The 23,347-nt window shown below is 41.1% G+C and overlaps 1 protein-coding gene across 2 annotated transcripts in view; it reads left to right on the top strand.

The window, feature by feature from the left end:
• The window catches only part of NSF (N-ethylmaleimide sensitive factor, vesicle fusing ATPase), an 81,845-nt gene that overhangs the window by 54,724 nt on the left and 3,774 nt on the right, over positions 1–23,347 (top strand). For both annotated transcript variants that reach the window (XM_020798010.3, XM_020798009.3), the window contains exons 10-19: positions 792–957; positions 1,620–1,694; positions 2,659–2,846; positions 5,030–5,125; positions 5,267–5,423; positions 6,998–7,131; positions 9,907–9,973; positions 10,946–11,025; positions 19,182–19,316; positions 19,620–19,733. In XM_020798010.3, the coding sequence (XP_020653669.1) occupies positions 792–957; positions 1,620–1,694; positions 2,659–2,846; positions 5,030–5,125; positions 5,267–5,423; positions 6,998–7,131; positions 9,907–9,973; positions 10,946–11,025; positions 19,182–19,316; positions 19,620–19,733 (1,212 nt within the window). The remainder of the gene's footprint in view (positions 1–791; positions 958–1,619; positions 1,695–2,658; positions 2,847–5,029; positions 5,126–5,266; positions 5,424–6,997; positions 7,132–9,906; positions 9,974–10,945; positions 11,026–19,181; positions 19,317–19,619; positions 19,734–23,347) is intronic.

A 23,347-nucleotide genomic window follows, 5' to 3' on the forward strand; every position in this document is an offset into this window, starting at 1 on the left:
ACAGAAGTATACAGAACTTGCCACTAAGCTAATGGACCTGTATGTTAAGTTCCAGTATTCCTTTCTGGATTTAGTTTCCACTTGCGACTCAGAGATCCAGTGAACAATAAAGCAAAATAATAATCTTCTGTAAGGGAGTGGCACACTGGACACAAATGTGCATTGGACACTGGACACTCAGTCTGCTTTGTTGTGTTAGATTTGCTACAAATTGCAAGGAGTGGGATATTGCATGGGAAAGCATTAAAAATGTCATCACCCAGTAGAATAATATATTTATTCTGCTGCAGGCAAAGACATTTTGGATGTAGCAGTAGAAATTACTATACAGTAGTTTGTTTTGGATCACCAGGGTTAGTGTAAGATGGTGTTCATTGAATATAGTTGGACTTCTAGGATTAATGTTTTACAATCTGTGCTCAGACCTTAGAATGAACTATATATGGAATAAAATGTCATGTTCCTCATAGGAATATAATAATGCTTCGTTCTCTAGTTCTTTTCTTCTGAGTGGTCTGTTTCTGTTTAACCTGGTAAATGGATTAGCCTGCAATTATTTGCATTACGCCAAGATATTGACTAAGAACAGGATGAGTAGATCCATGCAACAGTTGTCATAGTAAACCCTTCAACAACCGTGTACTTTTAGAATGTTGTGAAATCCAGTACCTTGTAGGCCAAGTTTCTTGTAGTCTTAGTCATTGGCTTGTTATTCAGAAGGAAGGATTTTATTTCCAAAATCCTCACCGTTACAGAGAAGGTTATGATGTGCTTTGGTTTCTTTTCACTAGCTGGGTGCAAACAGTGGTGTCCACATCATCATCTTCGATGAAATTGATGCCATCTGCAAACAAAGAGGAAGTATGGCGGGTAGCACTGGTGTCCATGACACAGTCGTGAACCAGCTCCTGTCAAAAATTGATGGGGTTGAGCAGCTGAACAACATTTTGGTCATTGGTATGAAAACACTTTGTTCTCTTTGGGGGCGGGGGGGGTGTCTTTGCTATGGTTACTATAGAAAGAGGAGGCTTTGTGCAGAGAACTGCATACTATTTCATTATCTCAATCCTCAGATTTATTTTATATGACTGAAATAGGAGTTCTTAGTAGGTGACCTGTAGGACTTGAGCAGCTGATTGAGATGGATTATGCCTGAAGAACTTAGCTTGGAGAGTGAAAAATTGGCTGACATTTGCATGAATTGTATTCCTATGAACACTTTTGTCCCAATTCTTAAACAATTAAGTAGTAGGAAGGGATAGTGCTAGCATGGTTTGACACCAGAGTTAGATACAGATGCAGGTACAATAACATCCATATAGAACTGATCATGTTGGCTGTAATGTACTTCATGCCTGTGAACTGCTGGTTCACACGATGACTCTTGAATGGGTGAATCCCCTGTGTTAAAAGAAAGAGCCTCTACTAGCTTAAATGTGCTGCTTATCTAGGGCTCTGGTTCAGTTTTTCAGAGGAGAGAGGATAAAGAATTATGGTGCATCCCCATTTGGGTCTAATGCAGAAAAGATTCTTCCAGTTAAGCTAAGAAATAATTACAGTCTTCAGTTTTTTCAAGTTGCATCACTATCTTTGCTAACCGTTTTCATTTGGTCCATTAGGTATGACCAACAGACCAGACCTGATAGATGAAGCTCTCCTGCGACCTGGGCGACTAGAGGTGAAAATGGAGATTGGTAAGTTAGAACTGAGAACATTTGTGCTATCAAACTCTGTAGGAAAGGCAAAAACTGCAACATACTGAAGCAAATAAAGGGAAGGTAATTATAATAAAACAAACAGCATAGATGAAGCAGAAAATTGACCATGGAAGTAGCTAGCATAGCTCAAACAGAGTGAACATTAGATGCGTGAGACTCAGGATCCCTAATCCAAAGGGTTACCTGAAACCCTTTAGAAGTTGGGGATTCTAACTCTCCTAAGTGATTACATGTTATGGGAGTTATAGTTGAGGATACCTAATTTCCAGTAGTGAGTGGTCTGTTTCATTTTTCTTTCCGTGAACAGTACCAAATAAATTACGGTATACAACTCCCAGATTCATATAGATAAATTTAATTTGTTTGAGTTATATGAACTCCAAAACAAGGATGTTGGTTCCTGCTCTTCTCCCAGTTGGAAAGAGTCCTATCTTGTGAAATGCAATGTTCAAGTGCTCATATAATGGAAAACTGTGGTTTTCTGCTATATTGAACTGTGAAAAGCCTTGGGATCATATACAAGAGGAGCAGAGAAGAAAATAAAAGTTTCCATAGTTTCAAATTCTAGTTTCTTCCCATTAACCATAAGGCATACTTTTCCAGATTCAGATACCATGGATAGCTTGTTGATCTAAAATCACCAGTTGGTCATTTAACTGTAAGAAGGACCCATTTACTGTGGTTTGCCAACTAATTATGCACATATGTCTGAAACCTGCCATTCCAATTGAAATATTTCATTTCCCATTCATAGGATGTCAATCATTGTTATGCCTTGAGTGAAGCAGATAATAAAATACAGTCTTCTTTGCCCTCCAGAAACATCTGGAGACAACCAGATTTGGGGAAGGTGGCTTATTCTCCATATACTAGTATTATGGTTGTGAAAGACAGTAGCATTCTCTAAACCAAAGAACCCTCATTGGTGCTCCCTTTGTAGGTTTACCGGATGAAAAGGGGAGAATGCAGATTCTCAACATCCACACATCAAGAATGCGGACCCACCAATTGCTGGCTCCAGATGTTGATATTTCCGAGCTGGCTGTAGAGACCAAGAACTTCAGTGGTGCAGAGCTTGAGGGCCTAGTTCGTGCAGCGCAGTCTACTGCAATGAACAGACACATTAAGGTGAGGGTTTCCCCCAGATCTGTTCCATTTCTTTAGATGGCACTAGCTTAGACACCAAAGCTGCCCTTCTGTTGTTGCTCTTCCTCTTCACCTCTTTTTCTCTGTCTGGCACTCTGCTCTTGATCGTAATGAGTTTGAATATCTTTCCTCTCATGCTTTGACTTAATAGTACACCATAAAGACTTGGGTTATGAGGAAAAGATTTATGAAATAAGTGCAGTTGAAGATGAGCAGGTTAAAGGTGGTTTGGGTGGAATTTCAGAAGGTTGGGGAATTTATTTTCATTGTTTTTCTTCTTGCTTGCAAGAGATTGCCTTCCCTTTTTGGATGTGCATGTGCTGACCAGTGACTCTACATACGTACATTCTAATTTTGACCTCCATTGTTCCAATTCATAATAATTATACTCTTCAGTGACCTGGTCATTGTAAGGGCCACAGAGAGGAACCTCTGGGAATATACCACTCATACATTAGGCACACATTTGTGGGGAGTTGTATATCTGAATGCTGTCCTATAAAGAATTGGCCCTAGTCCTTTGAAAGTTATCATTTCAGGAGGAAGGACTTGCAGAACTGTTTGTTCCCTGAATGTGCTTGCTTGGTCTTTGCAAAGGATCATATTTGTCTTTTGTTTCAAACATGCAGCATTCAGTGATGCAAAGCTGTCTCCCTTCCCTCCTGTAACCTATAGATCAAATTAGATAAAAACAAGACGGCCACAGCCTATGGCATTTGGGAGTTTTGATATGAGGTTGAATAGATGTCTCCTTCCTTAGAATCTCTTCACATTTAACTTCTAGGGCAGTTTTTTTCTTGCCAAGCATCAGAGCCAGCTTTGTGGAAAATACCTGTAGCAAAAGAACTGAGAAATGTAATGTGGAAGGAAGATGTAGGTACTGACCTCTGTATGCATGTTTGTTTTAAAATAATGCTACCCCAAGACAGGGCAGCACACGAACAGCTTTCAGCATTATACAGAGCTATTCTTGGCTTATGGTAAATGCTTTCTCTTTGAAAAAGCTGACATCCTGGGTGCCAGGATCTGATAAATGACTGTTAGAACAGTCTCCAGTACCCCATCTGCAAAGTAGATTTTGTCTAAGTCCAGACTTTCTATTAAATTTACTTGGGTGGTTTGAAATCATTTCTGACAAGGCCATGAAGATTGGGTGCTAAAGTGGATGAGAAAAACAAGTAAGTTCTCACAATCAGAGGAGATTCAGCAGAACTTAAAGGACAAAGAATAGAAATACTCAATACAATTCTGTTCCAAACAGAATTTTTGAGAATAAAGGTCTTGAAACAGTTATTTAAATGGAAGCTGGGGATATGTAGATTCTTGCAAGGCTTGCTATTAATTCTGCTACTCTGTATGTATGTATGCATGCATGCATACCTGCATTTAATCTTGCCGTTTTCACAAACTGGGACTCAAGCAGTTAATGACAAGGTAACTAGAAAGTAAGGTATAATATTTGACTCCAGTTTATTACAGTAAAACACAATTGCCGTATTTTTCCATGTATAAGACAGTACTTTTATCTAAAATATTTTGACTAAAAATTGAGGGTCATCATATACATGGAATTAAGAGAGGGAAAGGATCAAAGCACTGCAGGATCATGGTGGGGAAACCAGCCATGAAAAGGCTGCAGGATCAAAGGACTGCGATCCTGCAGCCCTTTCATCGTTGGTTTCCCTCTCCATTTCCTAAGATCACTGCTTTTCCCCTCCACTTCCGCAGCCCTTTGATCCTGCTTTTGCGGGGCTTAGGAAGCGGAGGGGGAAAGCAGGGATCAAATTTTCTAATTTGAGGTTAGAAAAGTGGGAGTCGTCTTATGCACAGGAAAATACGGTAAATTAAAGCTAGTTTAAAAGCACATTGAAAAACATGGCAACCACTTACCTAAAGGTTCTTTACAGCAGCTAGTTAATTGCCAAAAACCTGTTCAAATAAAAAAGGTCCTTGTTGGCCCGTAAGAAGGACAACCAATGTAGCCGTTTTTTGTAGGGAGTTATGTAAATTTGAGAGCAGCTATCAAGACGGTTTTTCCTCTTGTATCCTTATCAGCTGTGCCTCTGGGAGTGACAGTATGAGAATAACTGTTTGACTTGTAGTAATTGAGTATTTGAGTCCATGCTTCTAGGTTGTGCTAATGTGCCATCCCTTCTTGTAATCAGGCCACCAGCAAAGTGGAAGTTGATATGGAGAAAGCAGAGTCCCTTCAGGTGACAAGGGGAGATTTTTTAGCTTCTTTGGAGAATGATATCAAGCCGGTGAGTGGACACCTATTAATTCTTACTGAGCATTTATATGACTTGCTAAGATTGTCTATACCCTGATAGACAATGGCAAACTGGAATGGATTTGCAGCTGATTCTCGGTTTTTACAATATCTCCTTCTCTTCAATATGCAGGCATTTGGGACCAATCAAGAGGACTATGCCAGCTACATCATGAATGGCATTATTAAATGGGGTGACCCTGTCACTCGAGTGCTGGATGATGGGGAGCTCCTGGTTAATCAGGCCAAAAACAGTGATCGTACTCCTTTGGTCAGTGTTCTTTTGGAAGGTAGGTTCCCCTTTCTGAATTATCTCTTCTACAACTGATAAACTGAAGATGTTGTAACAAAACAGTTGTGCCCAAGAACTTTTATAATTTGAGAAGTCCTGTAATTTACGTGGGGAAGTCACTGAAGTCTTGAAGAGATTAGGCATCAGTTTGCTTAGTAATGCATGCTAGATTAATGCAAATACCACATCAAACCAGATTTAAGGAAGCTTACTTATGGCTTGTTGTGATGACTAAATTGACTAAATGTAATCTGCAGGCAAATGAAAACTGAAAACCAGTATTTGAAATGGGTTTTGGAGCCACTATTTTTGTTAACTGGTTTGGTGTAATTGGCTTAGGTTTGTAGCATCCTGGCCATCAGGATGAATTTAAAACAGACAACTTCTTCGGAATTATTTACTTGCTGGGAATTTAAAAGCTGAAACAGTGGCTTTGTTTCCTAACTATGGCTACCAGAAATCATGATCTGATGTGATGTTTGAAAGAGAAATGAAAAGGGAGGTTGGAGGATGGATGGGAAAGAAAAAGTAATCAAGAAGAACAACATAGTTGATTTGCATTAAAAACTACTGAGTGAAATTAACATGGTGCCCTTGTTCCTGCCTGGTTGCCAGCATGAGCAACCCACAAGGTCGAATCCCCAAGAGTCCCCATGTAGCTTTGTAAGACTTCTAGTGTGGCTCTTTTAATAAACCCTCTACTCCTCCAGAGATTAAAAATTCCTAGTAAGTATAAACCCATGGTGGGCCAAGTATGACCACTAAGGCTCTTTTTGTAGGCCCTAGCCTTTCTCTCCTCTTTTTCCGGCAAAGAGACAAACTTTCAGCTCTTGAAAGTTTTCATTAGTATGTACTCTTTTAAGTAAAAATCAGAGAGAAACCTATTGGATTTCTTAATGCTCCAAACTACCCTTTTCCCTAAAACCGAATATGGATTTTGAGCCACTTACAGTTCATTTTTTCTTAAGGGCATTTGCTGTTTTTGACACCATTTAATGTCTACAGCCCCTGGACCTGTCAAACCTTGGATCCCCAGGTGTTCTTAGACTACAACTCCCAGAAATCCTGGCCAATACAGCTAGTAGTGAAGGCATCTGGGGACCCAAGGTTAGAAATCAATGTTCCAAACCCTACTGTTTAGTGTTCTGTCTGCCACAAAGTACCCCCCCTTCAGATCACAATCCTACATCAGTGCATCTCCACAAAGCAGATCAGTTGTATGCTCAGCAGAAAGAGTGGGCCCAGCAGCAACTTAGTAAAGATATGTGGAGACCACAATGCTCTCAAGTCATTCACAACAAGGACATCTTAGCAAGGCTCTTAAGATGCCTAAAATTGCAGGTTTAGTGGAGTTAGCAATATACTGATAGTGCTTTGTTCTCTCCTTAGCAGCCCTCAAGACACACTTGAAACTACAAGTTTGCTGGTTGGGGTGCCTATCGAGTAAAGGAACCTTTTTATTGCCATCACACAAGTGGCTTCATTCAAAGCTGATTTGTTTCTCTGAGCTCACCTGAGTTTACTCCCTGTTGTTCAGTTTTGTCTGTCTCATGATGTGTTTTTCATGTATAGGACCACCTCACAGTGGGAAGACAGCCCTGGCTGCCAAGATTGCAGAAGAATCTAACTTCCCCTTTATCAAGATCTGCTCTCCTGATAAGATGATCGGCTTTTCAGAAACTGCTAAGTGCCAGGCCATTAAAAAGGTATAAATTGTGATTATGTAGAAACTGCCTTGTAGCAGATAGAGGGACAAAAGTATGAAGAGTGAAGGAATTTCAGGGACCGAAGCAGGCACGAGGAGCACATATAAGTACTGGCATTCAGCAGATAGGCAGAAGCAAAGGTGTACTTCAGAGAGCTTTCTTTACAATTGCCTCTTGTGATCAGAACTGGAGATGGGCACAAACTTCGGTTCATAGATTTGCGCCAATTTGTAAGCACAGCATCACAGGTGCTGCACTTTCCCTTTCCCCACCTCCCTGGCCAATCACCCACTCATGAGTCAGAACATGCTCCTCTCCTTCTCCTCTTTGACTGTTCGATGAGTCCCCAGCAGGAGGAAGTGTTTGCTTGTCCTGCCTCCTTGTCTGAGTGGGTGTTCATCCAAGGAGGTGGGACAGGGTGTTGTTCTCTTTTGATTTTTTTAAAAGGCATCCTGAAATCCAGAGAAGGGATCAGTTTCCTTCTTGTAAAGAGCAATGCTGATACATTCACATAAATGTGGTCATATATTGGCAACTTAGGAGGCCATTATGATTTTAGAGAAGAAATACCATAAAAACAGATACCTAAATGGTTTACATCTCTGCTTGGTTGTCATAATGTGGTGTGCTTTATGTAAAACAATCTGAATGCCATATATATATGGCAAATCTATATAATACTATATACTATACTATACCATATAAGTATTATTTAATATTAAGTATTATTTTTAATTATTACAGTATAAACATTATCAAGCCTGGTAGAAGGCTGATAAATGTTCCCTTGTGTGATGGGGGCACACTAATGGCAAAGAGGCACAAGAAATGTAAGAAGTACCGTATATTTCCATGCATATGATGCCCCATGTATAAGGCACCCCCCACTTTTCTAACCCAAAATTGAGAAATCGAACTGGGACTTAGCAAGTGATGGGGAAATCAGGGATCAAAGCCCTGCAGGATCACTTTGATCCCTGCTTTCTCCTCCACTGAGGGGAGAAAGCTCCACTTTCTCCCCTTAGCTTACCTCTGTGTATAAGATGACCCTCAATTTTTAGTCTAAAGATTTTAAACAAAAGTATAGTCTTATACATGGAAAATATGGTATCTACCATCTAAAGCAATTTGTTTGCATTGCCTGTAGCTGCATAACCACAAATGCTGTACTTAGATTGTAAAAGATAATAACTGATGAAAGTAATCCTTGCATATGAGATTTACATTTCAATGTAATAATTGTTATGTTAAGAATCTTGTTTATTGAACCACTTTCCAGACACACTAGGGAGACAATATATTGCCAGTCTTCTACATCTGATAACGTGGGAACACACACCCCATTCTTAATTTTCCATAAAGTTAATGATACTCCTTAAGTGTTGTCATTTTATTGTTCTTTATTTACCACATTTCAGATTGGCATGTTTATGGTTCAGACCTATAGAATAAAAGTCTAGGACAAGAAATAGGGTTTCACAGTCGGCAAAAATGGCATGGTTCAAGGTTCTTAAATAGAGATAGGCATGAACTGTCAGTTGAGCAGTTTGTGCCAATTTGTTTAGAAGCCAAACAGCAACACTTCCCAGCCCTGCCTCTGCTGGTGGGTGCCCACGCAGAGGCAGTGCTCTGAATTCCCTGCCCCGCCTCCTCCAGGTGCTGCCTCTAAGTGGGCGCCTGCTGGTGGAGGCAGAGCCGGGAAGTGGTGAACATCGGTTCAGCTGCTAAACGAACTGGCATAAACCACCGAACTGGCAGTTTGTGCTCATTTCTGTTCTTAAATTAAAATAATGTAATGCTGACTTGTAATAGGGTCTGGAAATCTTACCTCTTTTTTTTTTTTTTTTTTGGATTAGACCTCCCAGAATTCCTTAGCCAACGTGGCCATGGACATGCTGACTGGGCAGTTCTTGGAACTGTAGTCCAAAAAAAACCCAGATGTTCAAGCTCTAGGAAGTAATAATATTTATATAGTTTATTTAAATATAGAGAATTATAAGGCAACACTGGAGAAGCTCTTGAGACTTGTTTAGCCATAGGTGATGCCTCAGTTGAATGGAACACACAAAGACAAAACAAAGTTATCTTTGTTTACTTGACTTGAGAAGGAAAAAGCCCAGAATCTGCACCCACCCAACATAATTCATGAATTCAGAAACTTCTGCTAAAAATAGTAAATTGATTCTCTATTGGAGATAAATATTCAGAGCCCCCCCCAAATTTTTTTCTTCAAATTCCTGAGGATTTATAATCTCACTAATATATTGATATGCCTTCTCTCAAGATATCTGGGCCATAGTTAGAGACAGTGCTTGGATTAAAAAAGGGAGGGGGGCTATTTTCTCTAAAGAATTTGAAACATTTAGTAACCTCTCCAAAGGACAGAGAAAATTACTAGCAATATGTAACACACAATATTCTTTCATTAATTGTTGCATTTCTAGTAAAGACTTCAAAACACCTGTTATTCAGGCTTGACTGGGCTTGCTGAGGACAGTCACCATTGCCAAGTTGCTACTCCTGGAATTTGTTGTGCATTCTGAGAATATTTTCACAGTCTTAGAATAGAATGTGTTGAGTTTTGAGTATAGGTCTACAGTGTGCGTTGTGTATTCTTACTGTTAAAAATCAAAATAAAGTGATGTCTGTATAAGTACGGATTCAAGTTCCACCAACCATGATTTTTGATTTGCTTTACAGTGAAGGTCCTTGTGACTGTAACACTAAGAGGTGAATGCTTCCTTTCTTCCCTTTTTTTTACTTTGCAACAAACAGATCTTTGATGATGCTTACAAGTCTCAACTCAGCTGTGTGGTGGTGGATGACATTGAAAGGCTTCTAGGTAAGGAAGGTGACATAGTTGTGAAGACGAATGTAGGTAAAGAAGACTAATGTGAGGCTTATTTTGAGCTAGGATCTACTTCCATAGCTTGCCTTGCCTAGCCTTGCCAGGGCTCTTCTTTCGGAAGCACTTGAACTTTAATATGAAGGCAGCTTCATTCAGTAGTGTGTTGGACAGTAGATTGGGGTGTTACTGCTGTATAGTTGAAGGTAGGGTGAATAAAAGTCCAGCGAAGAAGATGAAGGCAGTCCACATGTCATCAAAAGTCAGTATCTCATTTCCTCAGGTCATCAGGTAAGACCGATGTGGAAGCCTTTATGGGTTTTAGAGAGGGTCAGCTGACCTTCTGCAGCCTATCAATAAAAAGGAGCCTTGAATAGTTGAATAAACAGCTTCTGTGCTGATTCTTCCTTTATACCAGCCAGAGCTGGGAGTGGCACAGGAATTAAATCCATGTCTGGACGTGGTGGCGCTGTGGGCTAAACCGCAGAAGCCTGTGCTGCAGGCTCAGAAAACCAAGCAGTCGTAAGATCGAATCCACGCGACGGAGTGAGCGCCCGTTGCTTGTCCCAGCTCCCGCCAACCTAGCGGTTCAAAAGCATGTAAATGTGAGTAGATAAATAGGTACCACCTCGGTGGGAAGGTAACAGCGTTCCGTGTCTAAGTCGCACTGGCCATGTGACCACGGAAGATTGTCTTTGGACAAAACGCTGGCTCTATGGCTTGGAAACGGGGATGAGCACCGCCCCCTAGAGTCGAACATGACTGGGCAAAAATTGTCAAGGGGAACCTTTACCTTTACCTGACAACCTTCAGGTGAACAGTTCAAGACATGCTATGGGGTTGAGTCCCCAGACGAGTAGATAAATGTTGGCACTGTTGATTCAGTCCTCCAGAGGTCTGAGCAAAATGACAGCTTTCTTTCAGTCCATAGAGTCCTTAATAAGTGGTCTTCTTTCTCTTGTGTTTCAGATTATGTTCCAATTGGGCCACGGTTCTCCAACCTGGTATTGCAGGCTCTTCTGGTTTTGCTGAAGAAAGCACCACCTCAAGTAAGTTTTCTCGTCTTGCAACAAGATAAAATGTAAAGTGACTATGCACTCATTCAGGACAAAGGAGAGTATAGAGTAATTCTGAGCCTCGGATATCTTTAGGTTTCTCTGTTCTCAGCTGAGTGAGTTTGTGTGTTTTCAAAAGCTTCCTCTCTAGAAATGTTCTGTGGATTATCATTTGTATGAATATTAGTGTACATGTTAGCAGACGCTGAGGTTCTCAGAAAAGTATATCACATCCTTCAGTACAAAGAAGGGGAAACTTGGATATTAAAGAGGAGAATTTGGGAAATACTGATGCTGGAGGTGCCAACCTTCTAGTTGACGAACATTCTTGCTATTTGCTGCTTTCTTTTACCAGAGAACTCATCTGGGGAAATGTTCTTCCATGTTCAATAATGGAGCACCTGGTTTCCTTATAGAAATTACAGACTTCACTCTTGACACAGTTAGGTGAAGTCACTTTTTTTAAAATCCCATGGGACAAGTAAGGTTCTTGGCAGGCGCAAATATAAAATAATCCTAAAAATGTTATGACTCCAAATATAAATGTTCAGCTGGGGTCATTTCCACTGCCTTTCTGGAGCCGCCTCAAATCAGTCACTCCCAACCCTGGCTCCTCAGATGAGGTTGAACTGCAATTCTAAGACTCTCTGATCTGAGGCTTCTGGGAGGTGAAATTCAATAATATCTGTGAATGTTAGAAAGTACTGAACTGCATCACACTTCAAAGCAGAAAAAGCTAATGAGTTATAGAAGTTCCTGAAGCTCGGATCTGATGAATCTCTAGGGGTGGGATATGATTATCAGCCATCCTGATGCAACCATCAAGAGTGTCTCCAGAAAACTCTGCAGTAGCTGAACATGCCCTAAAACAAAATGGATATGAAATTCTATTTCAAAATACCGAAATACTGGACAACACCAGCAATCATTACGTCAGACTGCGCAAGGAAGCCATTGAAATCCACAAGCACCAGCAGAACTTCAACAAAAAAGAGGAAAGTTTGAAACTCAACAAAACTTGGCTCCCAGCTCTCAAAAATACAGCGTGCAAAAGGTCAACGAACTCTACCCAGCCACAAGGACCGGGGATCACTACACACAAAAGACCAGCTAATGACACCCATCAACCACAGTGACAGATAATCGCTTCTCCTTAGCACAACAATACACCCACAACAAGACACACTAATCACCCATCTACAGAAAAAGACAAAAGCCCATCTCACAGCCATAAATACTCCACTCCCAAACCAACTACACCAGAGCACAGAGTGCTGTCCTCTGAAGATGCTGGCCACAGAGATTGGCGAAACGTTAGGAAGAACAAACTTCAGAACACGGCCAAAGAGCCCGAAAAACCCACAACAACCATTAGATCCCGGCCGTGATTGTGTGATACACAAAAATCCCTCTTGAGCCAAATATATGTATTATTTGTTGAGACTGACCATGGAGGATCAGTCAGGGGTACGAAACCTAGGCCCCAAGTAGTTTGGAGCTTTCCAATCAGGAGCTGTGCAGGTGGGCCCAAAGAGTCTGAATTCTGCTTACATCCTGCATTTAGCTTTGCTTTGCTGATAATAGAAGTGACAAAGACATTAAATCTTCCTGGTGAGCCACTGGACTCTTATTCCGACATCTATGTGGTTTCTGAGGTTTCAGAGGCATCCTCTGCATAGTTCCGAGCATATATGTACAATTGTAAGTTCTAGAAATGTGCCCTTTGTGTCTGTGTGTTTTTGTGTGGAAGTACAGCTCTTGGGAAAATAGGTTGTGTACCCACTATGTGTTCTTCATTTTCCCCTCGTTTTATCAAATAACAGCATACACAATGCTGTCTATAGGTTCATACTTTAAGTGCAAGATGTGTCGATTGACTTTTCTGCTAGCACTGAGCTTGCAGAATTCATGGTTTCTGCATGGTATTCTGTTTATTTTTTTCATTGTTGTTTAGTCATTAAATGGTGTCTGACTCTTCATGACCCCATGGACCAAAGCACGCGAGGCCCTCCTATCTTCCACTGCCTCCCGGAGTTTGGTCAAATTCATGTTGGTCGCTTTGACGACACTGTCCAACCATCTCATCCTCTGTCGTCCTCTTCTCCTCTTGCCTTCACACTTTCCCAACATTAGGGTCTTTTTCCAGGGAGTCTTCTCTTCTCATGAGATGGCCAAAGTATTGGAGCCTCAGCTTCAGGATCTGTCCTTCCAGTGAGCACTCAGGGTTGATTTCCTTCAAAATGGATAGGTTTGATACCTTTGCAGTCCAAGGGACTCTCAAGAGTCTCCTCCAGCACCACAATTCAAAGGCATCAATTCTTTGGCAGTCAGCCTTCTTTATGGTCCAGCTCTCACTTCCATACATCGCTACTGGAAAAACCATAGCTTTGACTATGTGGATCTTTGTCGGCAAGGTGATGTCTCTGCTTTTTAAGATGCTATCTAGGTTTGTCACCGCTTTCTTCCCCAGAAGCAGGCGCCTTTTAATTTCGTGGCTGCCGTCACAATGTGCAGTGATCGTGCAGCCCAAGAAACTAAAATCTGTCACTGTCTCCATATCTTCCCCTTCTATTTGCCAGGAGGTGATCAGTCCAGTGGCCATGATCTTGGTTTTTTTTATGTTGAGCTTCACACCATTTTTTGAGCTCTCCTCTTTCACCTTCATTAAGAGGTTCTTTAATTCCTCCTCACTTTCTGCCATCAGAGTGATATCATCTGCATATCTGAAGTTGTTGATATTTCTTCCGGCAGTCTTAATTCCGGCTTGGGATTCCTCCAGTCCGGCCGTTTATTTTAAAGCACCTACTAAAATTGTAAAGCATTAAATTCACCATGGCGTTTTGTAATGTGAGATGGCTATGTGGGAGTGCTCATGCCCCTTTCAAATGGAACTTCTCAGCTATTTTTACAGAAGTAAGATGACCTTGGAAAGTGAGTATTTCACACTTACCTTGCAGGCATTTCTGAGCTCCTTGAAGGGAAGAATGAGGTACTGATGTGGGATACAATTAAATGTATATTATTCCACACGGTGGCACACTTGCACAAGCACCTCCCCGCATGATGCTGTCATGGTGCAGATACCATGTGAGAAGATTTATGTGATATTTTATTTGATAAGACATTGGGCCCTAAGCCATAAAATATTCATTTTTTCTTTAAAGTTTGCAGTCATCTTCTGAGGCTTAGGTATAGGAATCACCATAAAATAACTGAAGTCTTTTGAATGAAAATGCTTATTCTGTAGCATGGTTTTTTCCAGGCTTCATAAACCAAGAGTTGTGTGAAGTTTCCAGATGCAGTGGGCGGAAAGTATTATTTGCATTGTGTATCGTGTCATTTGTGTTGCCTTTCCATCTCCATGTCCTTGTAAATCCTTCCCCGACAGATGAATTTCTGGTTTATTATACGTCATGTTGTGAATGAATACCCTGGTTATACATAGGGCTCCTAGAATTTCCTGTTCACTTTTTCACTGTGTGCATTTCTCTCAAGGAGTAAATGTGTGTGTGTGTGTGCACGTGCTCGTGGGTGCGTGCACTTGTGGGTATCTTCTTTATTACTAGTTGAAGAAGAATTCAAAACATAGAGAAAAACTCAACTTTCAGACTTCTTAAAACGTTTTATAAGCTTTCCTGAAATAATGGGAAGCAAAATCATTATTTCCCTCCCTCTCCTCTTTTATTTCAGTCAGGGTTTCTCTGAGCTTTGCAAGGAGAAGAGATTGTTGAGGGAAAGGAATGAAGGTTGGCGAAGGGAGGGGGGGGGGGACTGAAAAGCACTGTCTCAGCAGGGAGCCAAGCCAAAGAAAAAAGGGTTTCTCTGAGAATGGAGCAAAAAGAGCTCGCCAAACCGGAGAGGCTCACTTCATCGACATGCAGAATCACACAAGCCATTGGATGCTGGGGAACCCCATGGAGGCTTCACATGTGGTTCCCTGCTGGTTCCTCTGAAAAAGCTCACAATTGGGCTCGGAGGGTGAAAGCCCATTGCAGTATCTCTCCCCCTTCCCCCACCCTTTTTTTTTTCTTAAGCTGTACAGACAATTTGGTCAGTGTTACCAGAAGTCCAGTGGACTCTTTTGGGGGGTGCTTCCTAGAAAAGATTGCTTCCCTATGTTTGCCCTACAGATTTTGGCAGGATTGCGGGGAAAGGGATAAGCTTTCTTGAGTTAATTCAAAATGCTAACAGAGTGGTGGTCTGTCTATGGATCCCAGAGATATCTGGGTTTCTTTCACGTAAGCCTGTCTTTTCTTCTACCCTTGAAAAAGGGTCTGTTGTAATTGTGATCCTTGAGTATTTCGTCTCTATAGAGTGCACACACTTGAAATTTTGTGGCAGTTCTGTCTTTAAGTGCACACATTGGCCAGACTCCTATGATTTACATATACCAGTGTTAGTGCAATGTTGTAAGTTCCAGATACAAATTGCTGTTAATTGAAGATACTACTTATATTTCTTGTTGTGAACCAAGTCATAATACTGGCATGCAGCAAGGAATACAAATGGTGGCTCTTTAACTAGCCACAATTTGCTGCTGTGACTCATGCCACTTATTCCAGTGTATGTAAACAATAGGATTGTATGTAAACAGTAGGATTGTTTACATACAACAAAAGGGAGGTGGACAAACCTGCCAATAAAATTTCCAATTTGTCATTTAACTTAACCAGTTCTTGAAAGAGTTAGAAACCAGTCCTTTATCTAATTTAAACCATTTACATGAAAATATACCATTTCCCCCAAAATAAGACCTAACCTGAAAATAAGCCCTAGTATGATTTTTCAGGATGCTCGTAATGTAAGCCCTACCCGCCAAATACGCCCTAGTTCAGTTAAACCCCCGCTTTCTACCATTGTGCAGCAACCAGACGAAGATGACATGACCGTAAAATAAAACATCCCCTGAAAATAAGCCCTAATGTGGTTTTTTTGAGAAAAAATTAATATAAAACCTTGTCTTATTTTCAGGGAAACACAGTAGGATACATTTGGAATTGAAAATCCATCTTTCTGTTCTCACATTTCACCCCACACCTTTGTATAAAAGCATGAATCACATTGTTATTCTTTTATTTTCACTTCTAAAATAGCAATGGGAATATTTTAAGTAGAATATTAATTTGAGGAAGTTTGTCAATCTTAATTTTCCCATGCCGAGTAAATCTAAGATTAGCCAATCTGTTCACTCTAATTTGATTTTTCTTTCTTCTCCTAATTAATCTTGCGTATTTCTTTAAATTATTCCTAAAGAAGGTAGTAAAGAAAGGTGTGGAGGAGAAGAAAATAGAAACCTGTTTTTCCACTGGATTGTTGGAACTTTGAGCCTTGTGCCTCTGAGGAAAATACAGAAATCCCCTCCTTGAGCCCTGCTTTTTAAGCATCCCTAGATCTTTGGAGGGAGTCGGTGCAAAAATCAAGTAGCGGTAAATTCATAATGCCGCCAGCATTCCTCTCACTGCTTAAAACTCTCAGAAGACAGTGTAATATGTAGATTGAATCTCTCAGAATCAGTGGATACTGCTTCAATATCAGAATGCTTGAAGTAACTTTTAGAGAGTCTGATATCTTCAGGATTCTGAGAGCCAATGACTGACTTGTTTTTTTTTCCTATTTCATCCTCTTAGACTACCATTAAGCGATTAAAATGTCTCCTTAATTTTATTTTAGAATTTTTCTTCATTGTTGGTGAGGAAAAAATTACAGAAAACAGGCCTTTGGTATCAGAAACCAAAGTCAGAAAGCTGAAGACTCAGTGACAGGTGATTTTAACGTTTCTGAGACAGAAAAGATAGGATTGGGAAATGGTATCTAGTATTTGCTGCCATAAATGGATATTACAGTGTATTCCTCAGTAGAGAACAGGTAGGCAAGAGATAGTGTTGATCCCTTTTCCTGCTACCTTTCCCTTGAAAATCACTTCCTAGTTATTTCCCATGACTTGAGGCAATAAACACGCCTCTGGAAATTCCCATTTGAGGGAGCTGTGATTCCCTCGACCTTTGTATTGAATCCCTATACCTGCTACCTACACCCATGGTTTGGCAGCAGAAGGGTGCATACTGGAGTTTCTAGCTCTCTGTATGTGCCTCGAAAATTAGAGTGATCCTATGGACTGTATTAATAAACTAGCTGTCCATTAGATTTGGACAACAGCATAGTACTAATAATTGAATATCTTAATAAGCTGGTGTTCCCAGTTCAAATGAAGGGTGTGCCTGACAATGCGCTCTTGTATTTTTTTTTGGTGTGTGTTTGGTAAATCAGATCAGTAGCAGGCATGTTTAAACTGCATGCATGACCTTCCGGCTGGCAAGTTAGCTTTATTTTCAGGATGGGCTCTGCGTTTCATTGCAATTACCTCCTTAATGCTTTAATGCACGGCCAGCAGTAGCACTTTCTAATTGCAGCAGTAAGCAAACCTGTTTTACTTCAAACAGTTCACCGTTATTATTTTGTAATCAAGCTAGCTAGCCTTGCCAGAGAGCTAACCTTAGGGTGCTAGGGTTCTTGAAAAATAGGAAAGAAACACATTTATAGAAGAAGAAAAAATAGCAGTTTCATTTCTCGGTGGTGCCATGGAGGACCTATTAAGCAAACCCCTGAATGATCCTTGGATTTCACTCTCTCCCCCAATTTTCCATTTTGTCTTTGGAACCTCTAGTGAAAGTAGAATAGCGCTATTTCAGAACAGGAAGCCTACACAAGTACAAGGGCAGTACACGAAATATGTGCTATTACTCTTTTGCCTTAGAAGAAAATTTCACTTCGCTTGAAGTGTTGGGGAAACTCATAAGCAAAATTGGGCAACTTAATTTTTTAGCTATTAAGCTACTCTGTAGATTTATATAGGCCTTATGGTTTTGAGAAAGAACTATTTTAAACCCTTATATTACTTATGGCTTAAGATGCTGACTGTTGAAAGCAGCTATTCCCAAACTTGGATCCTCAAATATATTTGACTATAATTCCCAAAATTATAGTACTGGTTATATTGGCTAGGACTTCTTGGGACCCCAGATTTGGAAACCATGGGTTTAAAAAGAGTGGTGAAGGCTAAAGTTTAAAACTGTTTTTTTCTTTCTGTACGTTAATCAGTGGTCATAATTTATTAGATACCTTATCAATCCAAATGAAAACTGCAGTCAAGAAATCAGAAGAAGACTAAAACTAGGAAGAGCAGTGATGAAGGAATTTAAAAAGATAATCAGAAGGTAGGGATGTATCACTGGAGACTAAGACCAAAGTCATCCACACTCTTATACTTCTGATCACCATGTAAGGATGTGAAAGCTGGACAATTAAGAAAGATGACAGGGAAAAAAATTGATTCATTTGAAATGTGGTGCTGGAGGGGAGCTTTGAGGAGAGCTGGAGGAGAGCTTTGATGGCCAGAAAGACAAACAACTCAAGTCTGAATTATCTCTGACGGCAAGAATGTTGAAACTCTGGAAGAGACAATAATGTTGTGAAAGTTTGAAGGCAGAAGGAAAAGAAGACCAAATATGAGATGGACTGGTTCTCTAAAGGAAGTCAGAGGCTTGAGTGTACAAATGCTGAGCCGGGGAGGTGAGGTCTGGACACTTTAGAGATCAGTCATTCATAGAGTTGTCTCCTTCCATATGAGCCTACCCGGCTGTTAAGATCTAGCCAGGGGGCCCTTTTGAAAGAGCCATCCCTCAAGGAGGTAAGAGGGATGGCTTGTAGACAAAGGGCCTTCTTGGCAGCTGCCCCAGACTATGGAACGCCCTCCCAACTGAAATTCGTCTGGCGCCGACACTGATGATATTTCGGCGCCAGGTCAAAACCTTCCTGTTCCAGAAGGCTTTTAATTGAAATGACATTAACTGTGGGTCTTGATGGTGGCAATTTTAATTGTATTTTAATCGTATTTTAATTGTATTTTAATCATTTTATATTTTATTGTATTGAATTTTAATTGTTGTAAGCCGCCCAGAGACCTTTGGGTAGAGTGGGCGGCATATAAATTAAATAAATAAATAAATAAGTCGGAGGCAACTTGACAGCACGTAACAACAGCAACGTAGTTTATTACTGTGATTATAGATCATAATATTGTATTTTCAGCAGATACATATATTTATAATAACATTAAAATTCCTTTTCTCCTGCTCTTTTTCAAAATGCAGGGTCGCAAGCTTTTGATCATTGGGACTACCAGTCGCAAGGATGTCCTGCAGGAGATGGAAATGCTGGATGCTTTCAGCACTACTATTCATGTTCCCAACATTGCCACAGGAGACCATCTGGTGGAGGCCTTGGAGGTCAGGAAGCACTTAGGAATACCTGGGAGCAGGGATGAATCTGAAAGAGGAGCCCAGCTTCTATTAAACTGTGGGAGTGGGAGAAACAGGACAGGTTGAGAGCATGATTCCTATCAGTGGAGTACAGTAACCTTGATACCTTGTGGGGAGGTTGTGCTTTGGAGTGCTGTGGGTTTTTAATTTGCCTTTTCGGTAGATCACACAGAAATCCCTCTTTTAGGGCTGGGAGGTACCCATCTGTTCCCATAGTGGCTGTACTGGGCTGTTCTTCAAGCTGTTTTTTGACCTTATTTGTGCTTTCAGCTCCTGGGCAGCTTCAAAGACAAGGAGCGTGGCACCATTGTCCAAAATGTCAAAGGGAGGAAGGTCTGGATCGGCATCAAGAAGCTCCTGATGTTGATTGAGATGTCATTACAGGTGAGACGCTTGCCCTTTTGCTAAGCAGATGGGTGGCTTGCCTTCTGGCCAAGCCAGAATGTTGGAAAAGAGCACTGGAAAAATAAAACTGGAGTCTTAATTTTTAATGTCTGCCATAGAACCTCACTTATAGTGGTGGAGGTGGAGAGACTCGGAGAAAATTATTCCTTAAACATCTGACTTACTTTGAAAGCCATTAAGACTGCTGTCAATAGGTTCTGACTTGATGGCACAAGTTCCAAAGTTGCAACTGGAAGATAATAAGGTGCTCATTCATTTCAGCTCTTCCAGTTCTAAAAGCTCAAAACAGGGAACAAATTCAATGAAATGCCAATGGTGATGAAGCCCCAAAAAGCATATACTGGGGTGTCATTCCTAGCTGCTTTTTCATGATATTTGTACCTGTTGACATTGGACTGGACTGCATTATCCTAGTTAATAAATTGTGAGCGTTTCTCTGCAAAATGTAGAGCAGATGGTGGGGCAGAGGATGACCACCTCCTCTTCAGAGGCAGACCAAGTTCTCTACTCCCTTCCATTTTGCAGTAGTGTCAGTGGAGGAGGATTGTTAGCATATGCTACTCCTTTCTTGTAGTGTTTCCAGAAGAGCTGATGCTGCAGTAGGTTGACGACTTCTCTGCAAAAGAATTTCCTGCTCCTTATTTAGATGCCAAGTTGCCACTGACACCTGAACATCTGATTCTAAATAGTTGGTTTGTTGAGGTTTAAAACATAGGCTGCCATCCCTACACTGGGCGATGAATCAAGGCAAGCATTCTTTTAAGTGAAGGAGTCCCAGAATTTCATCATCTGAAAGCCTTGATTGGCATCCTGGGATACTTCCCTCACCCAAACTGATGCAACTTGAGTTTGCAAGGTGAGCTACATGGCATTCGATTACAACCTGGGCAAAGTGCGGCCTGAGGGCCACATATGGCCCACAAGCCGTTCCTGTCCGGGCCACCGGTCGTCGCTCCAGTCCAGTGTTCAAGCCCAAGACAGACTGGATTTTTCTCACTGAACAAGTTGAACATTAAAACCATTTAGAGCTTTTTGTCTAAAGTTGATCAGTTGCTTATCTTTAACATACCGCAAAAAACCTCTTTAGTATTTGTGAAGATCAACAAGTTTAAAATAAAAACAATCATAACATCACTGTTTCATTTTATTTTTAAGTAAAGTTGGTTCGGCCCCTCAACACGGTTCAGATTTTTCATGTGGCCCCCTATAGAAATTAATTGCTCACCCCTAGATTACAAGGAGTTATTGGGGCTGCTTCTGAAGGTACATCCTTCCTTGTAATCAGTTCTTTGGATCCCTGAGGCAGGCAAAAGGCAGGGTGTTGGACGGAGGTATATTAATAGATGCCAAGTTTATCTGTGGTTCTTATAGTAGCTGTAACAGCAGAATGGACTCGTGTATATTGGATCATCCATATATAGAGCCATTTACTTGTGATTAGCACATTTGGAAGGTTAAAAAAATATCTGCCATAAAAGGTTGCTATATCAGAAGTGCTGGGAGCACAGCTTTAGATCAGGAAAGGGAAATGCCTGCTTTCTCCAGTTAGCAATTGGAAATGGCAGCAGCAATTCCTTTTGTGTGCACAGGAATCTGTGCTGTTACTTCCTGTCACCAGCTGTGGAGATAGCAGGAGGAACAGAGGGTGTGGACCCCTAGCAGGCCAGAAGGTCCCCCTGCCCTGATCTGCAGCACTATGTCCTGAATATGCCTTACGGAAACTAATGGGAGTGGTGGCTTTTTGCACCTTCTGTGTTACCTGTATCAATTTTGATGGGACTCATAGGGGACACTTTGCTGGTGGACAATGCCCTCAATAATCAGCAGTTAATGCTTCCATTCTATTCCAGAGCTGTGTCCCCTCTCCTTGCCCCATCAGCTGTAGCCTGGTGCAGCTAAATACAGACTTTTTGGTTGTTGGGGGTTTTTTGGGCTCTTTGGCCGTGTTCTGAAGGTTGTTCTTCCTGACGTTTCTCCAGTCTCTGTGGCCGGCATCTTCAGAGGACAACACTCTGTGCTCTGGTGTAGTTGGCTTGGGAGTGGAGTATTTATGGCTGTGAGATAGGCTTTTGTCTTTTTCTGTAGATGGGTGATTAGTGTGTCTTGTTGTGGGTGTACTGTTGTGATAAGGAGCAGAGATTATCAGGAACGTCAGGAAGAACAACCTTCAGAACACGGGCAAAGAGCCCGAAAAACCCACAACAACCATTATATCCCGGCCGTGAAAGCCGTCGCAAATACACAGACTTTTTGCATCTTTGCAGGACATGCTTTTAAGCATAAGCTACGAGGCATGCAGTTCATCAATGTGTTAAACGCTTTCCCATTCCCTCCTGCTTGACTCGTTCTTTGCAGTTCTGTTGAAACTTGTATAGGGCTGGGGTTCTGCTCTGACTGCATGTCACCCGAGGGTACAAAGTCATTTATCTAGATTACTTTTTTCCTCTCTTCCCTTGACTCTAATTCCATTCCCACAGGCAAAAGTCAGTAAGTTATTGCTCACACCTATTAAAGTGTACATAATGGGCAGAAACCTACTTTAAGATTAGAGTCTGTCCTCATTGTGGCCAATTTCACTTTTTTTATAGACTTCAAAAGGTCTCTCTTGGATTGATATCCAGTAACATGTTGAAAAGAGAATTTATCTCTGCCTAGTGACCCACTAGGGCTCAGGAGACCCGGGTTCTAGTCCCTGCTTAGTACTGGAAACTCAGGGTGGTGGGGCAGTGCTGAAACCAGTCAAATGTCTCACATATTTTGAAAACCCTATCAGGGTGGCTGTAAGTCAGACTGACGTGATGGTAGTCCTAAAATATTTTCAGAAGAATTCTTCTGTACAGTCCAAAAGATTGAAAACGTCCCCAGTGTGATTTTTATCCCTGATCTCATGAACAGCATGCCATATTACCCTCTGCCTCACTTGAGCTTTAAAATAAACTGCCACGTGGAGTTGCATTTGGCCGTGGCTACTGTGATTTGAAGAATGGAGCCCCGTGTGAACTTGGAGAAACGGAAATAGTTTTCAGTGTCCTTTGGAGGCTAGCCAAACTGGTAATGACAACAGTGTATTGCATCTGAAGAAGTAGATTGTAGGCCTTGGAAGGATACATTGAAATAAATTTGTGAGGCTTAAAGAAACAACAATAATATCGTTTTTTCTTTTATACTGTATTTAGGTATACTGTATTTATCTACTTGCAAATGCGAGTAGATAAATAGGGACCACCTCGGTGGGAAGGTAACAGCGTTCCGTGTCTAAGTCGCACTGGCCATGTGACCACAGAAGATTGTCTTCGGACAAAATGCTGGCTCTATGGCTTGGAAACGGGGATGAGCACCGCCCCCTAGAGTCGAACATGACTGGGCAAAAATTGTCAAGGGGAACCTTTACCTTTACCTTACTGTATTTAGGTACTTTATAATTAATTAATTTATAATTGTGTGCTGTCAAATCAAATCTGTCTTATGGCACCTTTTCCAGAATTTTCTAGGTATAGTGTTCTCAGAAATGCTTTACCATTCCCTTCTTCTGCGAGTGTCCGTGGGCTATGCAGCTTGCCCAGATTTCTGGCATCCATTTAGCCCCTTTTACA

Source organism: Pogona vitticeps, chromosome 6 (genome assembly GCF_051106095.1).
Source record: "Pogona vitticeps strain Pit_001003342236 chromosome 6, PviZW2.1, whole genome shotgun sequence".
In the NCBI taxonomy this organism is placed as follows: domain Eukaryota; kingdom Metazoa; phylum Chordata; class Lepidosauria; order Squamata; family Agamidae; genus Pogona; species Pogona vitticeps.